Source organism: Oncorhynchus nerka, linkage group LG14, assembly GCF_034236695.1.
Source record: "Oncorhynchus nerka isolate Pitt River linkage group LG14, Oner_Uvic_2.0, whole genome shotgun sequence".
NCBI lineage: Eukaryota > Metazoa > Chordata > Actinopteri > Salmoniformes > Salmonidae > Oncorhynchus > Oncorhynchus nerka.
The window spans coordinates 23677347-23702033 of NC_088409.1; the positions used below are offsets into that span (position 1 = coordinate 23677347).

At 49.6% G+C, this 24687-nt stretch overlaps 1 protein-coding gene across 1 annotated transcript in view; it reads right to left on the reverse strand.

The window, feature by feature from the left end:
• The window catches only part of LOC115114978 (myosin-10-like), a 105657-nt gene that overhangs the window by 23329 nt on the left and 57641 nt on the right, over nt 1-24687 (reverse strand). The window contains exons 20-37 of the mRNA XM_065027792.1: nt 24041-24149; nt 23801-23932; nt 22427-22633; nt 21879-22016; nt 18942-19065; nt 18614-18785; nt 18082-18439; nt 17573-17884; nt 12595-12747; nt 12213-12461; nt 12009-12122; nt 11793-11891; nt 11470-11682; nt 11156-11317; nt 10851-10979; nt 10614-10702; nt 10258-10381; nt 9903-10111 (exon numbers count right to left, since the gene is read on the reverse strand). Of these exons, the coding sequence (XP_064883864.1) occupies nt 9903-10111; nt 10258-10381; nt 10614-10702; nt 10851-10979; nt 11156-11317; nt 11470-11682; nt 11793-11891; nt 12009-12122; nt 12213-12461; nt 12595-12747; nt 17573-17884; nt 18082-18439; nt 18614-18785; nt 18942-19065; nt 21879-22016; nt 22427-22633; nt 23801-23932; nt 24041-24149 (3093 nt within the window). The remainder of the gene's footprint in view (nt 1-9902; nt 10112-10257; nt 10382-10613; nt 10703-10850; nt 10980-11155; nt 11318-11469; nt 11683-11792; nt 11892-12008; nt 12123-12212; nt 12462-12594; nt 12748-17572; nt 17885-18081; nt 18440-18613; nt 18786-18941; nt 19066-21878; nt 22017-22426; nt 22634-23800; nt 23933-24040; nt 24150-24687) is intronic.

The following is a 24687-nucleotide window of genomic DNA, read 5'->3' on the forward strand; positions in this document are numbered from 1 at the left end:
CAAGGCGAGAGAGGAAAGGAACAAGGCAAGAGAGGAAAGGAACAAGGCGAGAGAGGACAGGAACAAGTAGAGAGGAAAGGAACAAGGCGAGAGAGGAAAGGAACAAGGCGAGAGAGGAAAGTAACAAGGCGAGAGAAGAAGTAACAAGGCGAGAGAAGAAGTAACAAGGCGAGAGAAGAAGTAACAAGGCGAGAGGAGAAGTAACAAGGGAGAAGAAGTAACAAGGCGAGAGAAGAAGTAACAAGGCGAGAGAAGAAGTAACAAGGCGAGAGAAGAAGTAACAAGGCGAGAGAAGAAGTAACAAGGCGAGAGGAGAAGTAACAAGGCGAGAGGAGAAGTAACAAGGCGAGAGAGGAAAAAGGAACAAGGCGAGAGAGGAAAGGAACAAGGCGAGAGGAACTGGAACAAGGCGAGAGAGGAAAGGAACAAGGCAAGAGAGGAAAGGAACAAGGCGAGCGAGAAAGGAACAAGGCGAGAGAGGAAAGGAACAAGGCGAGAGAGAAAGGAACAAGGCGAAAGGAAAGTAACAAGGCGAGAGAGGAATATAATAAGGCGAGAGAGGAAAGGAACAAGGCGAGAGAGCAAAGGAACAAGGCGAGAGAGGAAAGGAACAAGGCGAGAGAGGAAAGGAACAAGGCGAGAGAGGACAGGAACAAGGCGAGAGAGGAAAGGAACAAGGCGAGAGAGGAAAGGAACAAGGCGAGAGAGGAAAGTAACAAGGCGAGAGAAGAAGTAACAAGGCGAGAGAAGAAGTAACAAGGCGAGAGAAGAAGTAACAAGGCGAGAGGAGAAGTAACAAGGCGGGAGAAGAAGTAACAAGGCGAGAGAAGAAGTAAATACGAGAGAAGAAGTAACAAGGCGAGAGAAGAAGAACAAGGAGAGAAGAAGTAACAAGGCGAGAGAAGAAGTAACAAGGCGAGAGGAGAAGTAAAGGAACAAGGCGAGAGAGGAAAGGAACAAGGCGAGAGAGGAAAGGAACAAGGCGAGAGAGGAAAGGAACAAGGCGAGAGAGGAAAGGAACAAGGCAAGAGAGGAAAGGAACAAGGCGAGAGAGGAAAGGAACAAGGCGAGAGAGGAAAGGAACAAGGCGAGAGAGGAAAGGAACAAGGCGAGAAAGGAAAGTAACAAGGCGAGAGAGGAATATAATAAGGCGAGAGAGGAAAGGAACAAGGCGAGAGAGCAAAGGAACAAGGCGAGAGAGGAAAGGAACAAGGCGAGAGAGGACAGGAACAAGGCGAGAGGAGAAGTAACAAGGCGAGAGAGGAAAGGAACAAGGCGAGAGAGGAAAGGAACAAGGCGAGAGAGGAAAGGAACAAGGCGAGAGAGGACAGGAACAAGGCGAGAGGAGAAGTAACAAGGCGAGAGAGGAAGTAACAAGGCGAAAGAAGAAGTAACAAGGCGAGAAGAAAGGAACAAGGCGAGAGAGGAAAGTAACAAGGCGAGAGAGGAAAGGAACAAGGCAAGAGAGGAAAGGAACAAGGCGAGAGAGGAAAGGAACAAGGCGAGAGAGGAAAGGAACAAGGCGAGAGAGGAAAGGAACAAGGCGAGAGAGGAAAGGAACAAGGCGAGAAAGGAAAGTAACAAGGCGAGAGAGGAATATAATAAGGCGAGAGAGGAAAGGAACAAGGCGAGAGAGGAAAGGAACAAGGCGAGAGAAGAAGTAACAAGGCGAGAGGAGAAGTAACAAGGCGAGAGGAGAAAGGAACAAGGTGAGAGAAGAAAGGAACAAGGCGAGAGAGGACAGGAACAAGGCGAGAGAGGAAAGGAACAAGGCGAGAGAGGAAAGTAACAAGACGAGAGAAGAAGTAACAAGGCGAGAGAGGAAAGTAACAAGGCGAGAGAGGAAAGGAACAATGGAAACGAGAGAGGAACGAAGTAACAAGGCGAGAGAAGAAGTAACAAGGCGAGAGAAGAAGTAACAAGGCGAGAGGAAAGGAACAAGGCGAGAGAGGAAAGTAACAAGGCGAGAGAGGAAAGGAACAAGGCAAGAGATGAAAGGAACAAGGCGAGAGAGGAAAGGAACAAGGCGAGAGAGGAAAGGAACAAGGCGAGAGAGGAAAGGAACAAGGCGAGAGAGGAAAGGAACAAGGCGAGAAAGGAAAGTAACAAGGCGAGAGAGGAATATAATAAGGCGAGAGAGGAAAGGAACAAGGCGAGAGAGGAAAGGAACAAGGCGAGAGAGGAAAGGAACAAGGCGAGAGAGGACAGGAACAAGGCGAGAGGAGAAGTAACAAGGCGAGAGAGGAAGTAACAAGGCGAAAGAAGAAGTAACAAGGCGAGAAGAAAGGAACAAGGCGAGAGAGGAAAGTAACAAGGCGAGAGAGGAAAGGAACAAGGCAAGAGAGGAAAGGAACAAGGCGAGAGAGGAAAGGAACAAGGCGAGAGAGGAAAGGAACAAGGCGAGAGAGGAAAGGAACAAGGCGAGAGAGGAAAGGAACAAGGCGAGAAAGGAAAGTAACAAGGCGAGAGAGGAATATAATAAGGCGAGAGAAAGTATAATAAGGCGAGGAAAGTAACAAGGCGAGAGAGGAATATAATAAGGCGAGAGAGGAAAGGAACAAGGCGAGAGAGGAAAGGAACAAGGCGAGAGAGGAAAGGAACAAGGCGAGAGAGGACAGGAACAAGGCGAGAGGAGAAGTAACAAGGCGAGAGAGGAAATGAACAAGGCGAGAGAGGAAAGGAACAAGGCGAGAGAGGAAAGGAACAAGGCGAGAGAGGAAAGTAACAAGGCGAGAGAGGAAAGTAACAAGGCGAGAGAAGAAGTAACAAGGCGAGAGAGGAAAGGAACAAGGCTAGAGAGGAAAGGAACAAGGCGAGAGAGGAAAGGAACAAGGCGAGAGAGGAAAGGAACAAGGCGAGAGAGGAAAGGAACAAGGCGAGAGAGGAAAGGAACAAGGCGAGAGAGGAAAGTAACAAGGTGAGAGAGGCATATAATAAGGCGAGAGAGGAAAGGAACAAGGCGAGAGAGGAAAGGAACAAGGCGAGAGAGGAAAGGAACAAGGCGAGAGAGGACAGGAACAAGGCGAGAGAGGAAAGGAACAAGGCGAGAGAGGAAAGGAACAAGGCGAGAGAGGAAAGGAACAAGGCAAGAGAGGAAGTAACAAGGCGAGAGAAGAAGTAACAAGGCGAGAGGAGAAGTAACAAGGCGAGAGAGGAAATGAACAAGGCGAGAGAGGAAAGGAACAAGGCGAGAGAGGAAAGGAACAAGGCGAGAGAGGAAAGGAACAAGGCGAGAGAGGAAAGGAACAAGGCGAGAGAGGAAAGTAACAAGGCGAGAGAAGAAGTAACAAGGCGAGAGGAGAAGTAACAAGGCGAGAGGAGAAAGGAACAAGGTGAGAGAAGAAAGGAACAAGGCGAGAGAGGACAGGAACAAGGCGAGAGAGGAAAGGAACAAGGCGAGAGAGGAAAGTAACAAGGCGAGAGAAGAAGTAACAAGGCGAGAGAGGAAAGTAACAAGGCGAGAGAGGAAAGGAACAATGCGAGAGAGGAACGGAACAAGGCGAGAGAAGAAGTAACAAGGCGAGAGAAGAAGTAACAAGGCGAGAGAGGAAAGGAACAAGGCGAGAGAGGAAAGGAACAAGGCGAGAAAGGAAAGTAACAAGGCGAGAGAGGAAAGGAACAAGGCGAGAGAGGAAAGGAACAAGGCAAGAAGGGAAAGGAACAAGGCGAGAGAGGAAAGGAACAAGGCGAGAGAGGAAAGGAACAAGGCGAGAAAGGAAAGTAACAAGGCGAGAGAGGAATATAATAAGGCGAGAGAGGAAAGGAACAAGGCGAGAGAGGAAAGGAACAAGGCAGAGGAAAGGAACAAGAGAGAGGAAGGAACAAGGCGAGAGGAAAGTAACAAGGCGAGAGAGGAAAGTAACAAGGCAAGAGAGGAACAAGGCGAGAGGAAAGGAACAAAGAAGTAAGGAACAAGGCGAGAGAGGAAAGGAACAAGGCGAGAGAGGAAAGGAACAAGGCGAGAGAGGAAAGGAACAAGGCGAGAGAGGAAAGGAACAAGGCGAGAGAGGAAAGGAACAAGGCGAGAGAGGAAAGGAACAAGGCGAGAGAGGAAAGGAACAAGGTAACAAGGCGAGAGAAAGAAACAAGTAACAAGGCGAGAGAGGAAAGTAACAAGGCGAGAGAGGAAAGGAACAATGCGAGAGAGGAAAGGAACAAGGCGAGAGAAGAAAGTAACAAGGCGAGAGAAGAAGTAACAAGGCGAGAGAGAAGTAAGTAAGGAAAAGGAACAAGGCGAGAGAGGAAAGGAACAAGGAGAGAGAAAGGAACAAGAGAGAGGAATAGGAATAAGGCGAGAGAGGAAAGGAACAAGGCGAGAGAGGAAAGGAACAAGGCGAGAGAGGAAAGGAACAAGGCGAGAGAGGACAGAACAAGGCGAGAGAGGAATATAACAAGGCGAGAGAGGAAAGGAACAAGGCGAGAGAGGAAAGGAACAAGGCGAGAGAGGAAAGGAACAAGGCGAGAGAGGACAGGAACAAGGCGAGAGAGAAGTAACAAGGCGAGAGAGGAAATGAACAAGGCGAGAGAGGAAAGGAACAAGGCGAGAGAGGAAAGGAACAAGGCGAGAGAGGAAAGGAACAAGGCGAGAGAGGAAAGAGGAAAGGAACAACAAGGCGAGAGAGGAAAGTAACAAGGGGAGAGAAGAAGTAACAAGGCAAGAGAGGAAAGGAACAAGGCGAGAGAGGAAAGGAACAAGGCGAGAGAGGAAAGTAACAAGGCGAGAGAGGAAAGGAACAAGGCGAGAGAAAAGTAACAAGGCAAGAGAGGAAAGGAACAAGGCGAGAGAGGAAAGGAACAAGGCGAGAGAGGACAGGAACAAGGCGAGAGAGGAAAGGAACAAGGCGAGAGAGGAAAGTAACAAGGCGAGAGAAGAAGTAACAAGGCGAGAGAGGAAAGTAACAAGGCGAGAGAGGAAAGGAACAATGCGAGAGAGGAACGGAACAAGGCGAGAGAAGAAGTAACAAGGCGAGAGAAGAAGTAACAAGGCGAGAGAGGAAAGGAACAAGGCGAGAGAGGAAAGGAACAAGGCGAGAAAGGAAAGTAACAAGGCGAGAGAGGAAAGTAACAAGGCGAGAGAGGAAAGGAACAAGGCAAGAAGGGAAAGGAACAAGGCGAGAGAGGAAAGGAACAAGGCGAGAGAGGAAAGGAACAAGGCGAGAAAGGAAAGTAACAAGGCGAGAGAGGAATATAATAAGGCGAGAGAGGAAAGGAACAAGGCGAGAGAGGAAAGGAACAAGGCGAGAGAGGAAAGGTACAAGGCGAGAGAGGACAGGAACAAGGCGAGAGGAGAAGTAACAAGGCGAGAGAGGAAATGAACAAGGCGAGAGAGGAAAGGAACAAGGCGAGAGAGGAAAGGAACAAGGCGAGAGAGGAAAGGAACAAGGCGAGAGAGGAAAGGAACAAGGCGAGAGAGGAAAGTAACAAGGCGAGAGAGGAAAGTAACAAGGCGAGAGAAGAAGTAACAAGGCGAGAGAGGAAAGTAACAAGGCGAGAGAGGAAAGGAACAATGCGAGAGAGGAACGGAACAAGGCGAGAGAAGAAGTAACAAGGCGAGAGAAGAAGTAACAAGGCGAGAGAGGAAGTAACAAGGCGAGAGAGGAAAGGAACAAGGTGAGAGAGGAATATAATAAGGCGAAGAGAGGAAAGGAACAAGGCGAGAGGAAAGGAACAAGGCGAGAGAGGAAAGGAACAAGGCGAGAGAGGAAAGGAACAAGGCGAGAGAGGACAGGAACAAGGCGAGAGAGGAATATAATAAGGCGAGAGAGGAAAGGAACAAGGCGAGAGAGGAAAGGAACAAGGCGAGAGAGGAAAGGAACAAGGCGAGAGAGGACAGGAACAAGGCGAGAGGAGAAGTAACAAGGCGAGAGAGGAAATGAACAAGGCGAGAGAGGAAAGGAACAAGGCGAGAGAGGAAAGGAACAAGGCGAGAGAGGAAAGGAACAAGGCGAGAGAGGAAAGTAACAAGGCGAGAGAGGAAAGTAACAAGGGGAGAGAAGAAGTAACAAGGCAAGAGAGGAAAGGAACAAGGCGAGAGAGGGAAGGAACAAGGCGAGAGAGGAAAGTAACAAGGCGAGAGAGGAAAGTAACAAGGCGAGAGAAGAAGTAACAAGGCAAGAGAGGAAAGGAACAAGGCGAGAGAGGAAAGGAACAAGGCGAGAGAGGAAAGGAACAAGGCGAGAGAGGAAAGGAACAAGGCGAGAGAGGAAAGGAACAAGGCGAGAGAGGAAAGTAACAAGGTGAGAGAGGAATATAATAAGGCGAGAGAGGAAAGGAACAAGGCGAGAGAGGAAAGGAACAAGGCGAGAGAGGAAAGGAACAAGGCGAGAGAGGACAGGAACAAGGCGAGAGAGGAAAGGAACAAGGCGAGAGAGGAAAGGAACAAGGCGAGAGAGGAAAGTAACAAGGCGAGAGAAGAAGTAACAAGGCGAGAGAAGAAGTAACAAGGCGAGAGAAGAAGTAACAAGGCGAGAGGAGAAAGTAACAAAGGAGAGAAGAAGTAACAAGGCGAGAGAAGAAGTAACAAGGCGAGAGAAGAAGGCGAGAGAGGAAAGGAACAAGGCGACAAGGCGAGAGAAGAAGTAACAAGGCGAGAGAAGAAGTAACAAGGCGAGAGGAGAAGTAACAAGGCGAGAGGAGAAGTAACAAGGCGAGAGAGGAAAGGAACAAGGCGAGAGAGGAAAGGAACAAGGCGAGAGAGGAACGGAACAAGGCGAGAGAGGAAAGGAACAAGGCAAGAGAGGAAAGGAACAAGGCGAGCGAGGAAAGGAACAAGGCGAGAGAGGAAAGGAACAAGGCGAGAGAGGAAAGGAACAAGGCGAGAAAGGAAAGTAACAAGGCGAGAGAGGAATATAATAAGGCGAGAGAGGAAAGGAACAAGGCGAGAGAGCAAAGGAACAAGGCGAGAGAGGAAAGGAACAAGGCGAGAGAGGACAGGAACAAGGCGAGAGGAGAAGTAACAAGGCGAGAGAGGAAGTAACAAGGCGAGAGAAGAAGTAACAAGGCGAGAGGAAAGGAACAAGGCGAGAGAGGAAAGTAACAAGGCGAGAGAGGAAAGGAACAAGGCAAGAGAGGAAAGGAACAAGGCGAGAGAGGAAAGGAACAAGGCGAGAGAGGAAAGGAACAAGGCGAGAGAGGAAAGGAACAAGGCGAGAGAGGAAAGTAACAAGGCGAGAGAGGAATATAATAAGGCGAGAGAGGAAAGGAACAAGGCGAGAGAGGAAAGGAACAAGGCGAGAGAGGAAAGGAACAAGGCGAGAGAGGACAGGAACAAGGCGAGAGGAGAAGTAACAAGGCGAGAGAGGAAATGAACAAGGCGAGAGAGGAAAGGAACAAGGCGAGAGAGGAAAGGAACAAGGCGAGAGAGGAAAGGAACAAGGCGAGAGAGGAAAGTAACAAGGCGAGAGAGGAAAGTAACAAGGCGAGAGAAGAAGTAACAAGGCGAGAGAGGAAAGGAACAAGGCAAGAGAGGAAAGGAACAAGGCGAGAGAGGAAAGGAACAAGGCGAGAGAGGAAAGGAACAAGGCGAGAGAGGAAAGGAACAAGGCGAGAGAGGAAAAGAACAAGGCGAGAGAGGAAAGTAACAAGGTGAGAGAGGAATATAATAAGGCGAGAGAGGAAAGGAACAAGGCGAGAGAGGAAAGGAACAAGGCGAGAGAGGAAAGGAACAAGGCGAGAGAGGACAGGAACAAGGCGAGAGAGGAAAGGAACAAGGCGAGAGAGGAAAGGAACAAGGCGAGAGAAGAAGTAACAAGGCGAGAGAAGAAGTAACAAGGCGAGAGAAGAAGTAACAAGGCGAGAGGAGAAGTAACAAGGCGGGAGAAGAAGTAACAAGGCGAGAGAAGAAGTAACAAGGCGAGAGAAGAAGTAACAAGGCGAGAGAAGAAGTAACAAGGCGAGAGAAGAAGTAACAAGGCGAGAGGAGAAGTAACAAGGCGAGAGGAGAAGTAACAAGGCGAGAGAGGAAAGGAACAAGGCGAGAGAGGAAAGGAACAAGGCGAGAGAGGAACGGAACAAGGCGAGAGAGGAAAGGAACAAGGGAGAGAGGAAAGGAACAAGGCGAGAGAGGAAAGTAACAAGGCGAGAGAAGAAGTAACAAGGCGAGAGGAGAAGTAACAAGGCGAGAGGAGAAAGGAACAAGGTGAGAGAAGAGAGGAACCAGGCGAGAGAGGAAAGGAACAAGGCGAGAGAGGAAAGTAACAAGGCGAGAGAGGACAGGAACAAGGCGAGAGAGGAAAGGAACAAGGCGAGAGAGGAAAGTAACAAGGCGAGAGAGGAAAGTAACAAGGCGAGAGAAGAAGTAACAAGGCGAGAGAGGAAAGGAACAAGGCGAGAGAGGAAAGGAACAAGGCGAGAGAGGAAAGGAACAAGGCGAGAGAGGAAGTAACAAGGCGAGAGAGGAAAGGAACAAGGCGAGAGAGGAAAGTAACAAGGCGGGAGAAGAAGTAACAAGGCGAGAGAAGAAGTAACAAGGCGAGAGAAGAAGTAACAAGGCGAGAGAAGAAGTAACAAGGCGAGAGGAGAAGTAACAAGGCGAGAGGAGAAGTAACAAGGCGAGAGAGGAAAGGAACAAGGCGAGAGAGGAAAGGAACAAGGCGAGAGAGGAAAGGAACAAGGCGAGAGAGGAAAGGAACAAGGCGAGAGAGGAAAGGAACAAGGCGAGAGAGGAAAGGAACAAGGCGAGAGAGGAAAGTAACAAGGCGAGAGAGGAAAGGAACAAGGCGAGAGAGGAAGTAACAAGGCGAGAGAAGAAGTAACAAGGCGAGAGGAGAAGTAACAAGGCGAGAGAGGAAATGAACAAGGCGAGAGAGGAAAGGAACAAGGCGAGAGAGGAAAGGAACAAGGCGAGAGAGGAAGTAACAAGGCGAGAGAGGAAAGTAACAAGGCGAGAGAAGAAGTAACAAGGCGAGAGAGGAAAGTAACAAGGCGAGAGAGGAAAGGAACAATGCGAGAGAGGAACGGAACAAGGCGAGAGAAGAAGTAACAAGGCGAGAGAAGAAGTAACAAGGCGAGAGAGGAAGTAACAAGGCGAGAGAAGAAGTAACAAGGCGAGAGGAAAGGAACAAGGCGAGAGAGGAAAGTAACAAGGCGAGAGAGGAAAGGAACAAGGCAAGAGAGGAAGTAACAAGGCGAGAGAAGAAGTAACAAGGCGAGAGGAGAAGTAACAAGGCGAGAGAGGAAATGAACAAGGCGAGAGAGGAAAGGAACAAGGCGAGAGAGGAAAGGAACAAGGCGAGAGAGGAAAGGAACAAGGCGAGAGAGGAAAGGAACAAGGCGAGAGAGGAAAGTAACAAGGCGAGAGAGGAAAGTAACAAGGCGAGAGAAGAAGTAACAAGGCGAGAGGAGAAGTAACAAGGCGAGAGGAGAAAGGAACAAGGTGAGAGAGGAAAGGAACAAGGCGAGAGAGGAAAGGAACAAGGCGAGAGAGGAAAGGAACAAGGCGAGAGAGGAAAGGAACAAGGCGAGAGAGGAAAGTAACAAGGCGAGAGAGGACAGGAACAAGGCGAGAGAGGAAAGGAACAAGGCGAGAGAGGAAAGTAACAAGGCGAGAGAGGAAGTAACAAGGCGAGAGAGGAAAGTAACAAGGCGAGAGAGGAAAGGAACAATGCGAGAGAGGAACGGAACAAGGCGAGAGAAGAAGTAACAAGGCGAGAGAAGAAGTAACAAGGCGAGAGAGGAAGTAACAAGGCGAGAGAAGAAGTAACAAGGCGAGAGGAAAGGAACAAGGCGAGAGAAGAAAGTAACAAGGCGAGAGAGGAAAGTAACAAGGCGAGAGAGGAAAGGAACAAGGCGAGAGAGGAAAGGAACAAGGCGAGAGAGGAAAGGAGCAAGGCGAGAGAGGAAAGGAACAAGGCGAGAGAAGAAGTGAGGGGAAATCCATCAGAGAATGTGTGTGTTCCCCTCACTGTCTCTCCTGCTCCAGCTGCTCCTCCATGCCGTCCATCTTGGCCTCCAGGGCGGCGACACTGAGCCTGTGTTTTCCCCTGACAGCTCCCTCCATCTCCCCCAGCTTCAGCTTCAGCTCCTTGTTATGCCTCTCCAGAGACTCCCTGGCCCCCTCAGCCTTCTGGCCCAGGGTCCTCTCTCCCTGCAGCTGCACCGTCAGAGTCTCCACCTGGGGAGGGAGGGGAGACAGAGGGATAGAAAGGGAGATTAAAACCAAGAAAAATGGACAAATGTAAATCGAGTCCCGTATACTGTGTGTGTGTGTGTGTGTCTGTATGTGTGTGTGTGTAGGGGTAAGTGTGTGAGAGTGTGTACCTGAAGTGTAGTCTTCCTGTGTCTCTCGGCCACTAGTTCAGCATTGCTTTGCTCCTCCTCCAACTCCTCCTCCAGCTGAGTGACTCGCGCCTCCAACCTCCGCTTCTCATCACACAGAGCAGACCTGAAAACACACACACCGTGAGTAATACACACGCATAATACACAGTAATACACACACCGTGAGTAATACACACGCATAATACACCGTAATACACACACCGTGAGTAATACACACGCATAATACACAGTAATAAACACACCGTGAGTAATACACACGCATAATACACAGTAATACACACACCGTGAGTAATACACACACATACAGAAAGGAAAATAGAAAGAGAGACACTGACTTCCCGGTAGAGCTGTTGACGATCTCATCAGACATCTCATCTCTCTCCTGCTGAGCCTGTCTCCTCATCTTCTCAGACACTGATAAATCCTATACACAGAGAGAGAGAGTCAGAGAGAGAGAGACAGACATAAGGAGAGAGACAGAGAAAGAGAGAAAGAGAGAGAGGACGTTAGTATCCTAAAACACAAGAGTTTGTGTCTTTGCAAATCTCTCACACACACACCAGCACACACACCTCTGTAAGCTGCAGTAACTCCGCCTCCAAGGTCTGCAAGCGCTTCTCTGTGTCTTTTGATTGGACGACCACCTCGTCACGGGCCAGCTTGGACTCATCCAGCTCACGAAGCACCTCCTTCATCTGAACCTGAGAGAGAACGAAAAGGAGGGTTGATTAAATATGGTTTTCCACAAGGCTCTGTGCTGGGACCCTTACCGTTCTCATTATAGCTGTGGTTTATATATCAGTTAACTGCACAGCATCTAATCTCAGACTGAGCAAGCAGCATTAGAAAGAAAGAGAGAAGGGGGGGTGTAGCTTACCTGCAGTCTCCGTAGCTGCCTAAGCCCCTCCTCCCTGCCGCGATTGGCTGTCTCCACCTGGGCTTCAGCCTCCTGTAGCTCCCCCTCCAGCTGCTTCTTGACGGACATGGCCTGAGAGCGTTGACTCCTCTCCTCCTCTAGCTGGGTCTCCAACTCCCTCACCTGGGGGGAAGGAGAGAAAGAGAAGAGGAGAGGGGGATGGAAAGAAAGGGAACGGCAGAGAAAGAGAGAAGTTTAGCATCTAATCCAAATGAATAACTGTCTCCCCATATTCAGGCTTGATACACTCCTCTTCTTCTCTCTTCTCTCCATACCTGTTTGTTGAGAGACCTCCTCTTCTCCTCTCCTTTCTCCTCCTTGGTGCTGATCTCTCTCTCAAACTGGGCCCTGAGGGCTTGGAGGGTGACCTCGAGCCTCAGCCTGGAGTTCTCCGCCTCCCCCAGCTCCTCCTCCAGCTCCTGGGTCTGAGTGCGCAGGGACTCTGCCTCTGTCTCCAGGGCCCGGCGGGAACGCTCCAACTCATGCACCTGACACAGGAGGAGAGAAATGTGTGAGATACATTTTCACTCTGTAATACAAATACACACATTCTCACACACACACACACACACACACACACACACACACACACACGTACATTCTTCCCCACGTCATCCTGTTGATTGACTAGTTGTTCCATGTCTATGCGGAGCTGCTTGTTAGATCTCTCCAGCTCGTCCCTCTGATCTTGGGCCTCCTGTAAGTGTGGATGGGAACAATGAAGTATCAACACTCACTATTATTTAGATGATCATGAAAACAACTTTTTATGCTGATAACTGGATAATAATGTGTGTAGTCACTCCAGTGGTACCTGCAGGGCTCGTGCCAGTGCCAGGGAGCGTGTCTCCTTCTCTCTACTGTCTGCCTCGGCCCTGTCTCTCTCCTCAGCCAGCCGGGCACTCACCGCCTTCTCCTCTGACAGGCACTGAGGGGGCAAAGGGCAGGGGTTACATCACGGGACATTATGTCATTATGGTTACCTCTCACCTTTAACCTCTAACCCCCAAAATCTGACCTGGTCAAACTTCTTCTGCCTCTTCTCCAGGGTGGTGCAGTTCTGTCTCTCTCTCTGCAGGGCCAGGGTCATGTCCTCTATCTCCTCCCTCAGCCTCTCCCTCTGTCGCTCCACACGTTCTTTCTCCTCCTCCTTCTGTCGTTCTCTCTGGACAGCCTGGTCTAGGTCTCTCTGCAGTTTCCTGCGGGTCTCCTCTCCTGCCTCCACCGCCCCATTCACCTCCTCCGATTGCCTCCGCAACTCAGCCAGCTAGAGAGGGAGAGCGGGAGAGAGGGAGAGAGGGAGTGATGTGAGGAGGGAGATAGACTTACTGTAGAAGACAACTGAACATGTTTTATATTATAATCTAGAGGAAAGCTGTTTTTTACACAATGATGATTACCTGCTGAGTGTGAGTCTGTATCTGTCTGGAGAGATCCTTGGCTCTCTCCTCTTCCTCCTCCACTCTCTCCATCAGTCCATTCCTCTCCTCCTCCAGAGCTCTCACCCTGGAGCCCAGAGCCAGCTTCTGACGAGTCTCATCCTGAAGTAGCTCCTAAGAGTGAAAGCAGGAAAGTGATCACGCTCTCCGTAGCCGATGTGAGTAAGACCTTTAAACTGGTCAACATTCACAAGGCCGCAAGGCCAGATGGATTACCAGGAGGTGTACTCCGAGCATGAGCTGACCAACTGTCTAGTGTCTTCACTGACCACCATAGTCCCTGTGCCCAAGTGTCTCCCTGACCACCATAGACCCTGTGCCCAAGTATCTCCCTGACCACCATAGTCCCTGTGCCCAAGTGTCTCCCTGACCACCATAGTCCCTGTGCCCAAGTATCTCCCTGACCACCATAGTCCCTGTGCCCAAGTATCTCCCTGACCACCATAGTCCCTGTGCCCAAGTGTCTCCCTGACCACCATAGTCCCTGTGCCCAAGTGTCTCCCTGACCACCATAGTCCCTGTGCTCAAGTGTCTCCCTGACCACCATAGTCCCTGTGCCCAAGTGTCTCCCTGACCACCATAGTCCCTGTGCTCAAGTGTCTCCCTGACCACCATAGTCCCTGTGCCCAAGTGTCTCCCTGACCACCATAGTCCCTGTGCCCAAGTGTCTCCCTGACCACCATAGTCCCTGTGCCCAAGTGTCTCCCTGACCACCATAGTCCCTGTGCCCAAGTGTCTCCCTGACCACCATAGACCCTGTGCCCAAGTGTCTCCCTGACCACCATAGACCCTGTGCCCAAGTGTCTCCCTGACCACCATAGTCCCTGTGCCCAAGTGTCTCCCTGACCACCATAGTCCCTGTGCCCAAGTGTCTCCCTGACCACCATAGTCACTGTGCCCAAGTGTCTCCCTGATCACAAAAGTCCCTGTGCCCAAGTGTCTCCCTGACCACCATAGTCCCTGTGCCCAAGTGTCTCCCTGACCACCATAGTCCCTGTGCCCAAGTGGCTCCCTGACCACCATAGTCCCTGTGCCCAAGTGTCTCCCTGACCACCATAGTCCCTGTGCCCAAGTGTCTCCCTGACCACCATAGTCCCTGTGCTCAAGTGTCTCCCTGACCACCATAGTCCCTGTGCCCAAGTGTCTCCCTGACCACCATAGTCCCTGTGCTCAAGTGTCTCCCTGACCACCATAGTCCCTGTGCCCAAGTGTCTCCCTGACCACCATAGTCCCTGTGCCCAAGTGGCTCCCTGACCACCATAGTCCCTGTGCCCAAGTGTCTCCCTGACCACCATAGTCCCTGTGCCCAAGTGTCTCCCTGACCACCATAGACCCTGTGCCCAAGTGTCTCCCTGACCACCATAGACCCTGTGCCCAAGTGTCTCCCTGACCACCATAGTCCCTGTGCCCAAGTGTCTCCCTGACCACCATAGTCCCTGTGCCCAAGTGTCCCCCTGACCACCATAGTCACTGTGCCCAAGTGTCTCCCTGATCACAAAAGTCCCTGTGCCCAAGTGTCTCCCTGACCACCATAGTCCCTGTGCCCAAGTGTCTCCCTGACCACCATAGTCCCTGTGCCCAAGTGGCTCCCTGACCACCATAGTCCCTGTGCCCAAGTGTCTCCCTGACCACCATAGTCCCTGTGCCCAAGTGTCTCCCTGACCACCATAGTCCCTGTGCCCAAGTGGCTCCCTGACCACCATAGACCCTGTGCCCAAGTGTCTCCCTGACCACCATAGTCCCTGTGCCCAAGTGGCTCCCTGACCACCATAGTCCCTGTGCCCAAGTATCTCCCTGACCACCATTGTCCCTGTGCCCAAGTGGCTCCCTGACCACCATAGTCCCTGTGCCCAAGTATCTCCCTGACCACCATTGTCCCTGTGCCCAAGTATCTCCCTGACCACCATAGACCCTGTGCCCAAGTGTCTCCCTGACCACCATAGTCCCTGTGCCCAAGTATCTCCCTGACCACCATAGTCCCTGTGCCCAAGTGTCTCCCTGACCACCATAGTCCCTGTGCCCAAGTGTCTCCCTGACCACCATAGTCCCTGTGCCCAAGTATCTCCCTGACCACCATTGTCCCTGTGCCCAAGTATCTCCCTGACCACCATTGTCCCTGTGCCCAAGTGGCTCCCTGACCACCATAGTCCCTGTGCCCAAGTATCTCCCTGACCACCATAGACCCTGTGCCCAAGTGTCTCCCTGACCACCATAGTCCCTGTGCCCAAGTATCTCCCTGACCACCATAGACCCTGTGCCCAAGTGTCTCCCTGACCACCATAGTCCCTGTGCCCAAGTATCTCCCTGACCACCATTGTCCCTGTGCCCAAGTATCTCCCTGACCACCATAGACCCTGTGCCCAAGTGTCTCCCTGACCACCATAGTCCCTGTGCCCAAGTGGCTCCCTGACCACCATAGACCCTGTGCCCAAGTGTCTCCCTGACCACCATAGTCCCTGTGCCCAAGTGGCTCCCTGACCACCATAGTCCCTGTGCCCAAGTATCTCCCTGACCATCATTGTCCCTGTGCCCAAGTGTCTCCCTGACCACCATTGTCCCTGTGCTCAAGTATCTCCCTGACCACCATTGTCCCTGTGCTCAAGTATCTCCCTGACCACCATTGTCCCTGTGCTCAAGTGTCTCCCCCTGTGCCCAAGTGTCTCCCTGATCACAATAGTCCCTGTGCCCAAGTGTCTCCCTGACCACCATAGTCCCTAATCTGCCTAAATGACTACTGACCCATAGTACTCACATCTGTAGCCATGAAGTGCTTTGAAAGGCTGGTCATGGCTCACATCAACACCATCATCCCAGATACACTAGACCCACTCCAATTTGCATACCACCCCAACAGATCCACAGATGAAGCAATCTCTATTGCACTCAACACTGCCCTTTCCCACCTGGACAAAAGGAACATCAATGCTATTCATTGACTACAGCTTAGCATTCAACACCATAGTGCCCACAAAGCTCATCACTAAGCTAAGGACCCTGGGACCAAACACCTGCCTCTGCAACTGGATCCTGGACTTCCTGACGGACCGCCCCCAGGTGGTAAGGGTAGGTAACAACTCATCTTCCATGCTGATCCTCAACATAGTGGCCCCTCAGGGGTGTGTGCTTAGTCCCCTCCTGTACTTCCTGTTCACCCATGGCTGCACGGCCAGGCACGACTTCAACGCCATTATTACGTTTGCTGATGACACAACAGCGGTAGGCCTGATCACCGACAACGATGAGACAGCCTATAGGGAGGTCAGAGACATGGCAGTGTGGTGCCAGGACAACAACCTCACCCTCAACGTGATCAAGACAAAGATGATGATTGTGGACTACAGGAACAGGAGGAACGAGCACGCCCCCATTCTCATCGACGGGGCTGTAGTGGAGCAGGTTGAGAGCTTCAAGTTCCTTGGTGTCCACATCACCAACAAACTAACATGGTCCAAGCACATCAAGACAGTCGTGAGGAGGGCACGACAAAACCTATTACCCCTCAGGAGACTGAAAAGATTTGGAATAGGTCCTCAGATCCTCAAAAAGTTCCACAGCAGCACCATCGAGAGCATCCTGACTGGTTGCATCACCGCCTGGTATGGCAACTGCTCGGCCTCCAACCACAAGGCACTACAGAGGGTAGTGTGTACGGCCCAGTACATCACTGGGGCCAAGCTTCCTGCCACCCAGGACCTCTACACCAGGCGGTGTCAGAGGAAGGCCCTAAAAATTGCCAAAGACCCCAACAACCCTAGTCATAGACTGTTCTCTCTGCTACTGCACGGCAAGCGGTACCGGAGCGTCAATTCTAGGTCCAAAAGGCTTCTTAACAGCTTCTACCCCCCATAAGACTGCTAAACAGGTAATCAAATGGCTACCTGGACTATTTGCATTACCCCCCTTTTTTACACTGCTGCTACTCTCTGTTTATAATCTATGCATCGTCACTTTACATCTACCTACATGTACATATTACCTCAATTACCTCAACTAACCTGTACCCCTGCAGATTAACTCGGTACCGGTACCCCCTGTATATAGCCAGATTATTGTTCTTTTATTTTTTACTTTAGTTTATTTACTAAATATTTTCTTAACTCTTATTTTTCTTAAAACTGCATTGTTGGTTAAGGGCTTGTAAGCATTTCACAGTAAGGTCTTGATAGGAATTTTATGAATAATGACTAAACAATATCTACATTTAAATAGAACTATAACTAATTGAACTCTACCCTGTTTTACAATATCTGATTAATAATGTTAGTTCATAAGTCAGGAATGATGTGGCATGAACAAGGAGTAATGAAACATAATATACACCCTTCCAACTAGGTTGGGGAGGAAATGGGTTGTGGGTTTTTAAGTAAGCAAAAAGGGTTGTTAACCAATGGTTGAACTGACTCAACTCAGCGCTGGGATGTTTAGATAAGGCAGTGAGTGCCTCCCTAGGTTTTCGTTATCTGGAACTGTCTGCTGAATAGTGATGGATAATGGTGAGACTTCAGAAGTTAATCTTGATGTGTGTGGGTGTGTGTGTGTGTGTGTGTGTGCGCTAGGAGGTTGGAATAAACTTTTGAACCTGCTTTGTCCTGGTCGATAGGAAGGATATTTTATAACCTATGACGTCATATTTTGTATATAAACTGTTGTTCGTGGTTCCATGGCAGCGCGCTCCGAGAAGAAATACTATTATATAATTTTGATAAGACTGGTCCCTGTCTATTTTATACAAATAACAAATAAGAACCTTACAAATTCTTAAAAACAGAGTGTATTTAATGAATAAACACATATAGGAATTATGAAAGTCCTGTGACAGGTCTACTATACCTGTTGTATTCGGTGCATGTGACAAATAAAATTTGATTTGATTAAAAACAGAGGATGAAGGAGTTGGCAGTGTGTGTGTGTGTGTGTGTGTGTGTGTGTGTGTGTGTACCTGAGCGTCGTGGAGCTGGCTCTCCAGGCTGCTGACCTCCTTGTTGAGATGGAGGGATTTGGAGTCAGAGGAGGAGAGAGAACTAGAGAGGGTCTCCATCTCAGACTGTAGCTTGTGCAGTCGCTCCTCTCTCTCCTCTCTCTCTCTGTCGGCCTGTGCGAGGCGTGTGGTCAGCTCCTGGAGTTGGCCCTCTGCCCTCTTGCGGCCCCTCTCACTCTCCATGCGGCCCCCCTGCAGGGACTTTAGCTCTGAGGCCAAGCTCACCCTCTCGTCCTCTAATAGAGTCTTGGCCTTCTCTAGGGACTGACGGGCCTGGGGAGACCATATAACATCAGGAATTACTACATACATACCATACGCATAGAAACACCACGTTACAGACGTCTCAGTGACCAGTCTACAGAGAGAGAATAGCATGCAGGAGTCACTACCGACACTGTACTGTGGGAATAACACACGCAATATGCACAGAGAGTCACTGCATAGGCTACATTCTGTGTGTGACTCACCCGCTTGCTGTTGTCCAGTTGTTCCTGCAGGTTGTCTATGGCAGAGCAGTGCTTGACTCTGAGCTCTGAGAGCTGGGCCTCGTGACGTCTCGTCTCCCCCTCAACACACCTCTGGAGCTCCCCCAGCTCTGCCTCTCTACGAGACCTGAGTTCCTGCTGGGCCGCCGTGGTGTCCAGTGTGTCTTCCAGCTCTGTCCTCAAGGCCTCCAGCTCCTCCCCCAGGTCTCTCCTCTGTTTCTCTGCCCTCTCTCTCATCCCTCGTTCATTCTCCACTTCCTCCTTCAGCTCTGACACCTGAGACATGGCCTCTCTCAGAGCCCTCTGAGCCTCAGTCCTTCGTGCACCCTCCTCCTCCAACCTGGGAGAAAGAGAGAGATAAGTCAATTATGGTGTTCTGCAAGGCACTGTGCTGGAACCGTTTCGATTACCATTATTGAGAGAGAAAGCAGTTTTGTAACACTATGCAAATGAGGGGGTTGATATTTCCACTCTTCTCAAGGTGTGTGAATATACAGTATAGACTTCCTCTCACCTCCCCTGTAGGGTTGTGATATCTTTCTCTCTCTGAGCCAGGGTGCCCCTGAGTTCAGCGGACATTAGTCCCAGGTCAGAGAGCTGCTCCTGGGCTTCCACAGCTTCCCCCTCCATCCTCCTTCTCCACTTCTCCTGCTCCAGACGACCCTGCTCCTCACGCTTCAACCGATCTACAGGAGCGAGGGGGAAGAAGAGAAAGAAAATAGAAAATAATTCATACCAGGACAAGTATCTGAAACAGTGTTGAGTGTGCAGCAAGTTCATCAAATGTATGTCATAACGTTAAGTATGCATAACAAGTGCCATCAGTTAGGAACAAGCTTTACCTTCCAGGTCAGCAATGACTGCTTCCTGTTTGTTTTTCAGTTTGTTGAGACTCTTGGTCTTCTCCTCTTCCTCAGTCAGTGAGTCTGTCACCTCATTCAACCTCTCCTCCAGGTGCTTCTTCTCCTGAGAGACAGAGACAACATGGATAAATGAAGCTCCAGCTGAGTCAACCCTGGGTTAGTCAGCTTCTATAAAGCCCTTCAGTCCTGTCCAGCTGAGTGAACCCTGGGTTAGTCAGCTTCTATAAAGCTCTTCAGTCCTGTCCAGCTGAGTCAACCCTGGGTTAGTAAGCTTCTATAAAGCCCTCCAGTCCTGTCCAGCTGAGTCAACCCTGGGTTAGTAAGCTTCTATAAAGCCCTCCAGTCCTGTCCAGCTGAGTGAACCCTGGGTTAGTAAGCTTCTATAAAGCCCTTCAGTCCTGTCCAGCTGAGTCAACCCTGGGTTAGTAAGCTTCTATAAAGCACTTCAGTCCTGTCCAGCTGAGTGAACCCTGGGTTAGTAAGCTTCTATAAAGCCCTTCAGTTCTGTCCAGCTGAGTCAACCCTGGGTTAGTAAGCTTCTATAAATCCCTTCAGTTCTGTCCAGCTGAGTGAAACCCTGGGTAGGTCAGCTAATATAAATCCCTTCAGTCCTGTACAGCTGAGTCAACCCTGGGTTAGTCAGATTCTATAAAGCCCTTCAGTCCTGTCCAGCTGAGTCAACCCTGGGTTAGTCAGATTCTATAAAGCCCTTCAGTCCTGTCCAGCTGAGTCAACCCTGGGTTAGTCAGCTTCTATAAAGCCCTTCAGTTCTGTCCAGCTGAGTGAAACCCTGGGTAGGTCAGCTAATATAAATCCCTTCAGTCCTGTACAGCTGAGTCAACCCTGGGTTAGTCAGATTCTATAAAGCCCTTCAGTCCTGTCCAGCTGAGTCAACCCTGGGTTAGTCAGATTCTATAAAGCCCTTCAGTCCTGTCCAGCTGAGTCAACCCTGGGTTAGTCAGCTTCTATAAAGCCCTTCAGTCCTGTCCAGCTGAGTCAACCCTGGGTTAGTCAGATTCTACAAAGCCCTTCAGTCCTGTCCAGCTGAGTCAACCCTGGGTTAGTCAGCTTCTATAAAGCCCTTCAGTCCTGTCCAGCTGAGTCAACCCTGGGTTAGTCAGCTTCTATAAATCCCTTCAGTCCTGTCCAGCTGAGTCAACCCTGGGTTAGTCAGATTCTACAAAGCCCTTCAGTCCTGTCCAGCTGAGTCAACCCTGGGTTAGTCAGCTTCTATAAAGCCCTTCAGTCCTGTCCAGCTGAGTCAACCCTGGGTTAGTAAGCTTCTATAAAGCCCTCTAGTCCTGTCCAGCTGAGTCAACCCTGGGTTAGTAAGCTTCTATAAAGCCCTCCAGTCCTGTCCAGCTCAGTGAACCCTGGGTTAGTAAGCTTCTATAAAGCCCTTCAGTCCTGTCCAGCTGAGTCAACCCTGGGTTAGTAAGCTTCTATAAAGCACTTCAGTCCTGTCCAGCTGAGTGAACCCTGGGTTAGTAAGCTTCTATAAAGCCCTTCAGTTCTGTCCAGCTGAGTCAACCCTGGGTTAGTAAGCTTCTATAAATCCCTTCAGTTCTGTCCAGCTGAGTGAAACCCTGGGTAGGTCAGCTAATATAAATCCCTTCAGTCCTGTACAGCTGAGTCAACCCTGGGTTAGTCAGATTCTATAAAGCCCTTCAGTCCTGTCCAGCTGAGTCAACCCTGGGTTAGTCAGATTCTATAAAGCCCTTCAGTCCTGTCCAGCTGAGTCAACCCTGGGTTAGTCAGCTTCTATAAAGCCCTTCAGTTCTGTCCAGCTGAGTGAAACCCTGGGTAGGTCAGCTAATATAAATCCCTTCAGTCCTGTACAGCTGAGTCAACCCTGGGTTAGTCAGATTCTATAAAGCCCTTCAGTCCTGTCCAGCTGAGTCAACCCTGGGTTAGTCAGATTCTATAAAGCCCTTCAGTCCTGTCCAGCTGAGTCAACCCTGGGTTAGTCAGCTTCTATAAAGCCCTTCAGTCCTGTCCAGCTGAGTCAACCCTGGGTTAGTCAGATTCTACAAAGCCCTTCAGTCCTGTCCAGCTGAGTCAACCCTGGGTTAGTCAGCTTCTATAAAGCCCTTCAGTCCTGTCCAGCTGAGTCAACCCTGGGTTAGTCAGCTTCTATAAATCCCTTCAGTTCTGTCCAGCTGAGTGAAACCCTGGGTTAGTCAGCTTCTATAAAGCCCTTCAGTTCTGTCCAGCTGAGTCAACCCTGGGTTAGTAAGCTTCTATAAATCCCTTCAGTTCTGTCCAGCTGAGTAAACCCTGGGTAGGTCAGCATCTATAAATCCCTTCAGTCCTGTCCAGCTGAGTCAACCCTGGGTAGGTCAGCTAATATAAATCCCTTCAGTCCTGTCCAGCTGAGTCAACCCTGGGTTAGTCAGATTCTATAAAGCCCTTCAGTCCTGTCCAGCTGAGTCAACCCTGGGTTAGTCAGATTCTATAAAGCCCTTCAGTCCTGTCCAGCTGAGTCAACCCTGGGTTAGTCAGATTCTATAAAGCCCTTCAGTCCTGTCCAGCTGAGTCAACCCTGGGTTAGTCAGATTCTATAAAGCCCTTCAGTCCTGTCCAGCTGAGTCAACCCTGGGTTAGTCAGATTCTATAAAGCCCTTCAGTCCTGTCCAGCTGAGTCAACCCTGGGTTAGTCAGCTTCTATAAAGCCCTTCAGTCCTGTCCAGCTGAGTCAACCCTGGGTTAGTCAGATTCTATAAAGCCCTTCAGTCCTGTCCAGCTGAGTCAACCCTGGGTTAGTCAGCTTCTATAAAGCCCTTCAGTCCTGTCCAGCTGAGTCAACCCTGGGTTAGTCAGCTTCTATAAAGCCCTTCAGTCCTGTCCAGGATGAAGTAAGTGTTACAGTTAAATGCGGTCCAGGGTTTATACTGTAGCCGGTGTAACTATGGTTACCTTGCTGAGGCGGTCTCTCTGTTCTCCAGTGCTCAGCATCTCTGTCTCCAGACTCTTGACCTTGGTCTCCAGGGTAACCTTCTCCAACTGGAGGCGCTGTCTGGCCGACTCCTCCTCCTCCAACTGCTCCTCCAGATCCTGAGGAGGAGAGAGGGAGAGGGGAGAGAAGGAGGGAAATGGGAGGAGAGAAATGGGAGGAGAGGAGGAGAGAGGGAGAGGGGAGGAGAGAAGGAGGGAGAGGGAACAGAGGAGGAGAGAGGGAGAGGGGAGGAGAGAAGGAGGGAGAGGGGAGGAGAGGAGGAGGAAGGAGGGAGAGGGGAGGAGAGGAGAGAAGGAGGGAGAGGGGAGAGGGGAGGAGGAGAGAAGGAGGGAGAGGGGAGAGGTACAGAGATGAAGAGAAGAGGAGTGACAGAACATTAGAGAGACTGAGAGATCCAGTTATTCAGCAGAGCCTCTCATCTAAAATTCCAAAACAATGCTGCTCTCTTCCTCATTATCGTGTGCTTCATGTCCCCTTCTCTGTCTTCCACTCTCCCACTGTCCTGTACCGTCACGTGCTGCTGCATCTTCTTCTTCTCATTGGTCATCTGAACGCCCCTCTCCTCCTCCTCCTCCAATCGTCCCTCCAGCTCCCCCAGGATTTCCTCCAACTCCTGCTTCCTGCTGACCAGTCTGGCCCTCATCTCCTCCGCCTCAGCAAACAGCTCCGCCTCCGCCTGCAGCTGGTCTGTCAGCACCGCCTTCTCCTCCATCAGCTAGGAACCAGGGATGAGAAGGGAGAAAGGGACAGGGAGGTAAGTGTTCTGGTCTCTCTACCTGCTGGTGCTTTATTATCAGATGTGTTGTACACACACAGAGAGAGAGAGAGAGAGAGAGAGAGAGAGATAGATAAACCTCCAAATAGATAGATAAACCTCCAGAGAGATAGATACATCTCCAGAGAGATAGATAGATACACCTCCAGATCGATAGATACACCTCCAGATCGATAGATAAACATCCAGATAGATAGATAAACCTCCAGATAGATAGATAGATAGATAGATAGATAGATAGATAGATAAACCTCCAGATAGATAGATATATAGATAGATAGATACACCTCCAGATATATAGATAGATAAACCTCCAGATAGATAAATAGATACACCTCCAGATAGATAGATAGAGAAACCTCCAGATAGATAGATAGATACACCTCCAGATAGATAAATATATAAACCTCCAGATAGATAAATATATAAAACTCCAGATAGATAAACCTCCAAATAGATAGATATATAAAACCTCCAGATAGATAAACCTCCAGATAGATAAGATAGATAAACCTCCAGAAAGATAGATAGATAAACCTCCAGAAAGATAGATAGATAGATAAACCTCCAGATAGATATATAGATAAATCTCCAGAAAGATAAATAGATAAACCTCCAGATAGATAAATAGATAAAACTCCAGATAGATAAACCTCCAAATAGATAGATATATAAACCTCCAGATAGATAGATAGATAAATCTCCAGAAAGATAAATAGATAAACCTCCAGATAGATAAATATATAAAACTCCAGATAGATAAACCTCCAAATAGATAGATATATAAACCTCCAGATAGATAAACCTCCAGATAGATAGATAGATAAACCTCCAGAAAGATAAATAGATAAACCTCCAGATAGATAAATAGATACACCTCCAGATAGACAGATAGATACACCTCCAGATAGATAAATAGATAAACCTCCAGATAGATAAATAGATACACCTCCAGATAGACAGATAGATACACCTCCAGATAGATAAATAGATAAACCTCCAGATAGATAAATAGATAAACCTCCAGATAGATAAATAGATAAACCTCCAGATAGATACATAGAGAAACCTCCAGAAAGATAGATAGAGAAAGGAAAGGTGTGTTACCTGTATGTGTTTCTTGTCCAGATCAGTGTAGTCCTGTTCCACTCTGGTCAGGTTGTCTTTGGCATTCTTAAGCTCCGACTCCCTCACCTGGATCTCCTCGTCCTGACGAGTCACCTGCAGCAGAGGCTTCACCTGGGGGGCACGGCTCACAGGTTAGGTCACATACCTGTGCTAGAGTGTGTATGTGTTTGTGTGTGTGTGTGTGTATGTGTATGTGTGGGTATGTGTGTGTGTGTGTACCTTGGTGAACAGCCTCCACCATTGCCAGTTCCTGAGTTTGAGGTAGGCAGCACAGTTCCTCTGCATCACTCTCATAGCACTCAGCTGCTGCTGCTTCTTCAGGAAGGCCCTACAGAGAGAGTCAACACAGAGAGAGACAGAGAGAGAGACAGAGAGAGTCAACACAGAGAGACACAGAGAGAGAGAGAGAGAGACAGAGAGAGAGACAACACAGAGAGAGACAGAGTCAACAAAGAGAGAGAAAACACAGAGAGAGAGACAGAGAGTCAACACAGAGAGAGAAAACACAGAGAGAGAGAGACAGAGAGAGTCAACACAGAGAGAGAAAACACAGAGAGAGAGACAGAGAGTCAACAGAGAGAGAAAACACAGAGAGAGACAGAGAGAGACAGAGAGAGTCAACACAGAGAGACACAGAGAGAGAGAGAGAGACAGAGAGTCAACACAGAGAGAGAAAACACAGAGAGAGAGAGAGAGAGAGAGTCAACACAGAGAGAGAAAACACAGAGAGAGAGACAGAGAGTCAACACAGACAGAGAGACAGAGAGAGTCAACACAGAGAGAGAAAACACAGAGAGAGAGAGACAGAGAGAGTCAACACAGAGAGAGAAAACACAGAGAGAGAGAGACAGAGAGAGAAAACACAG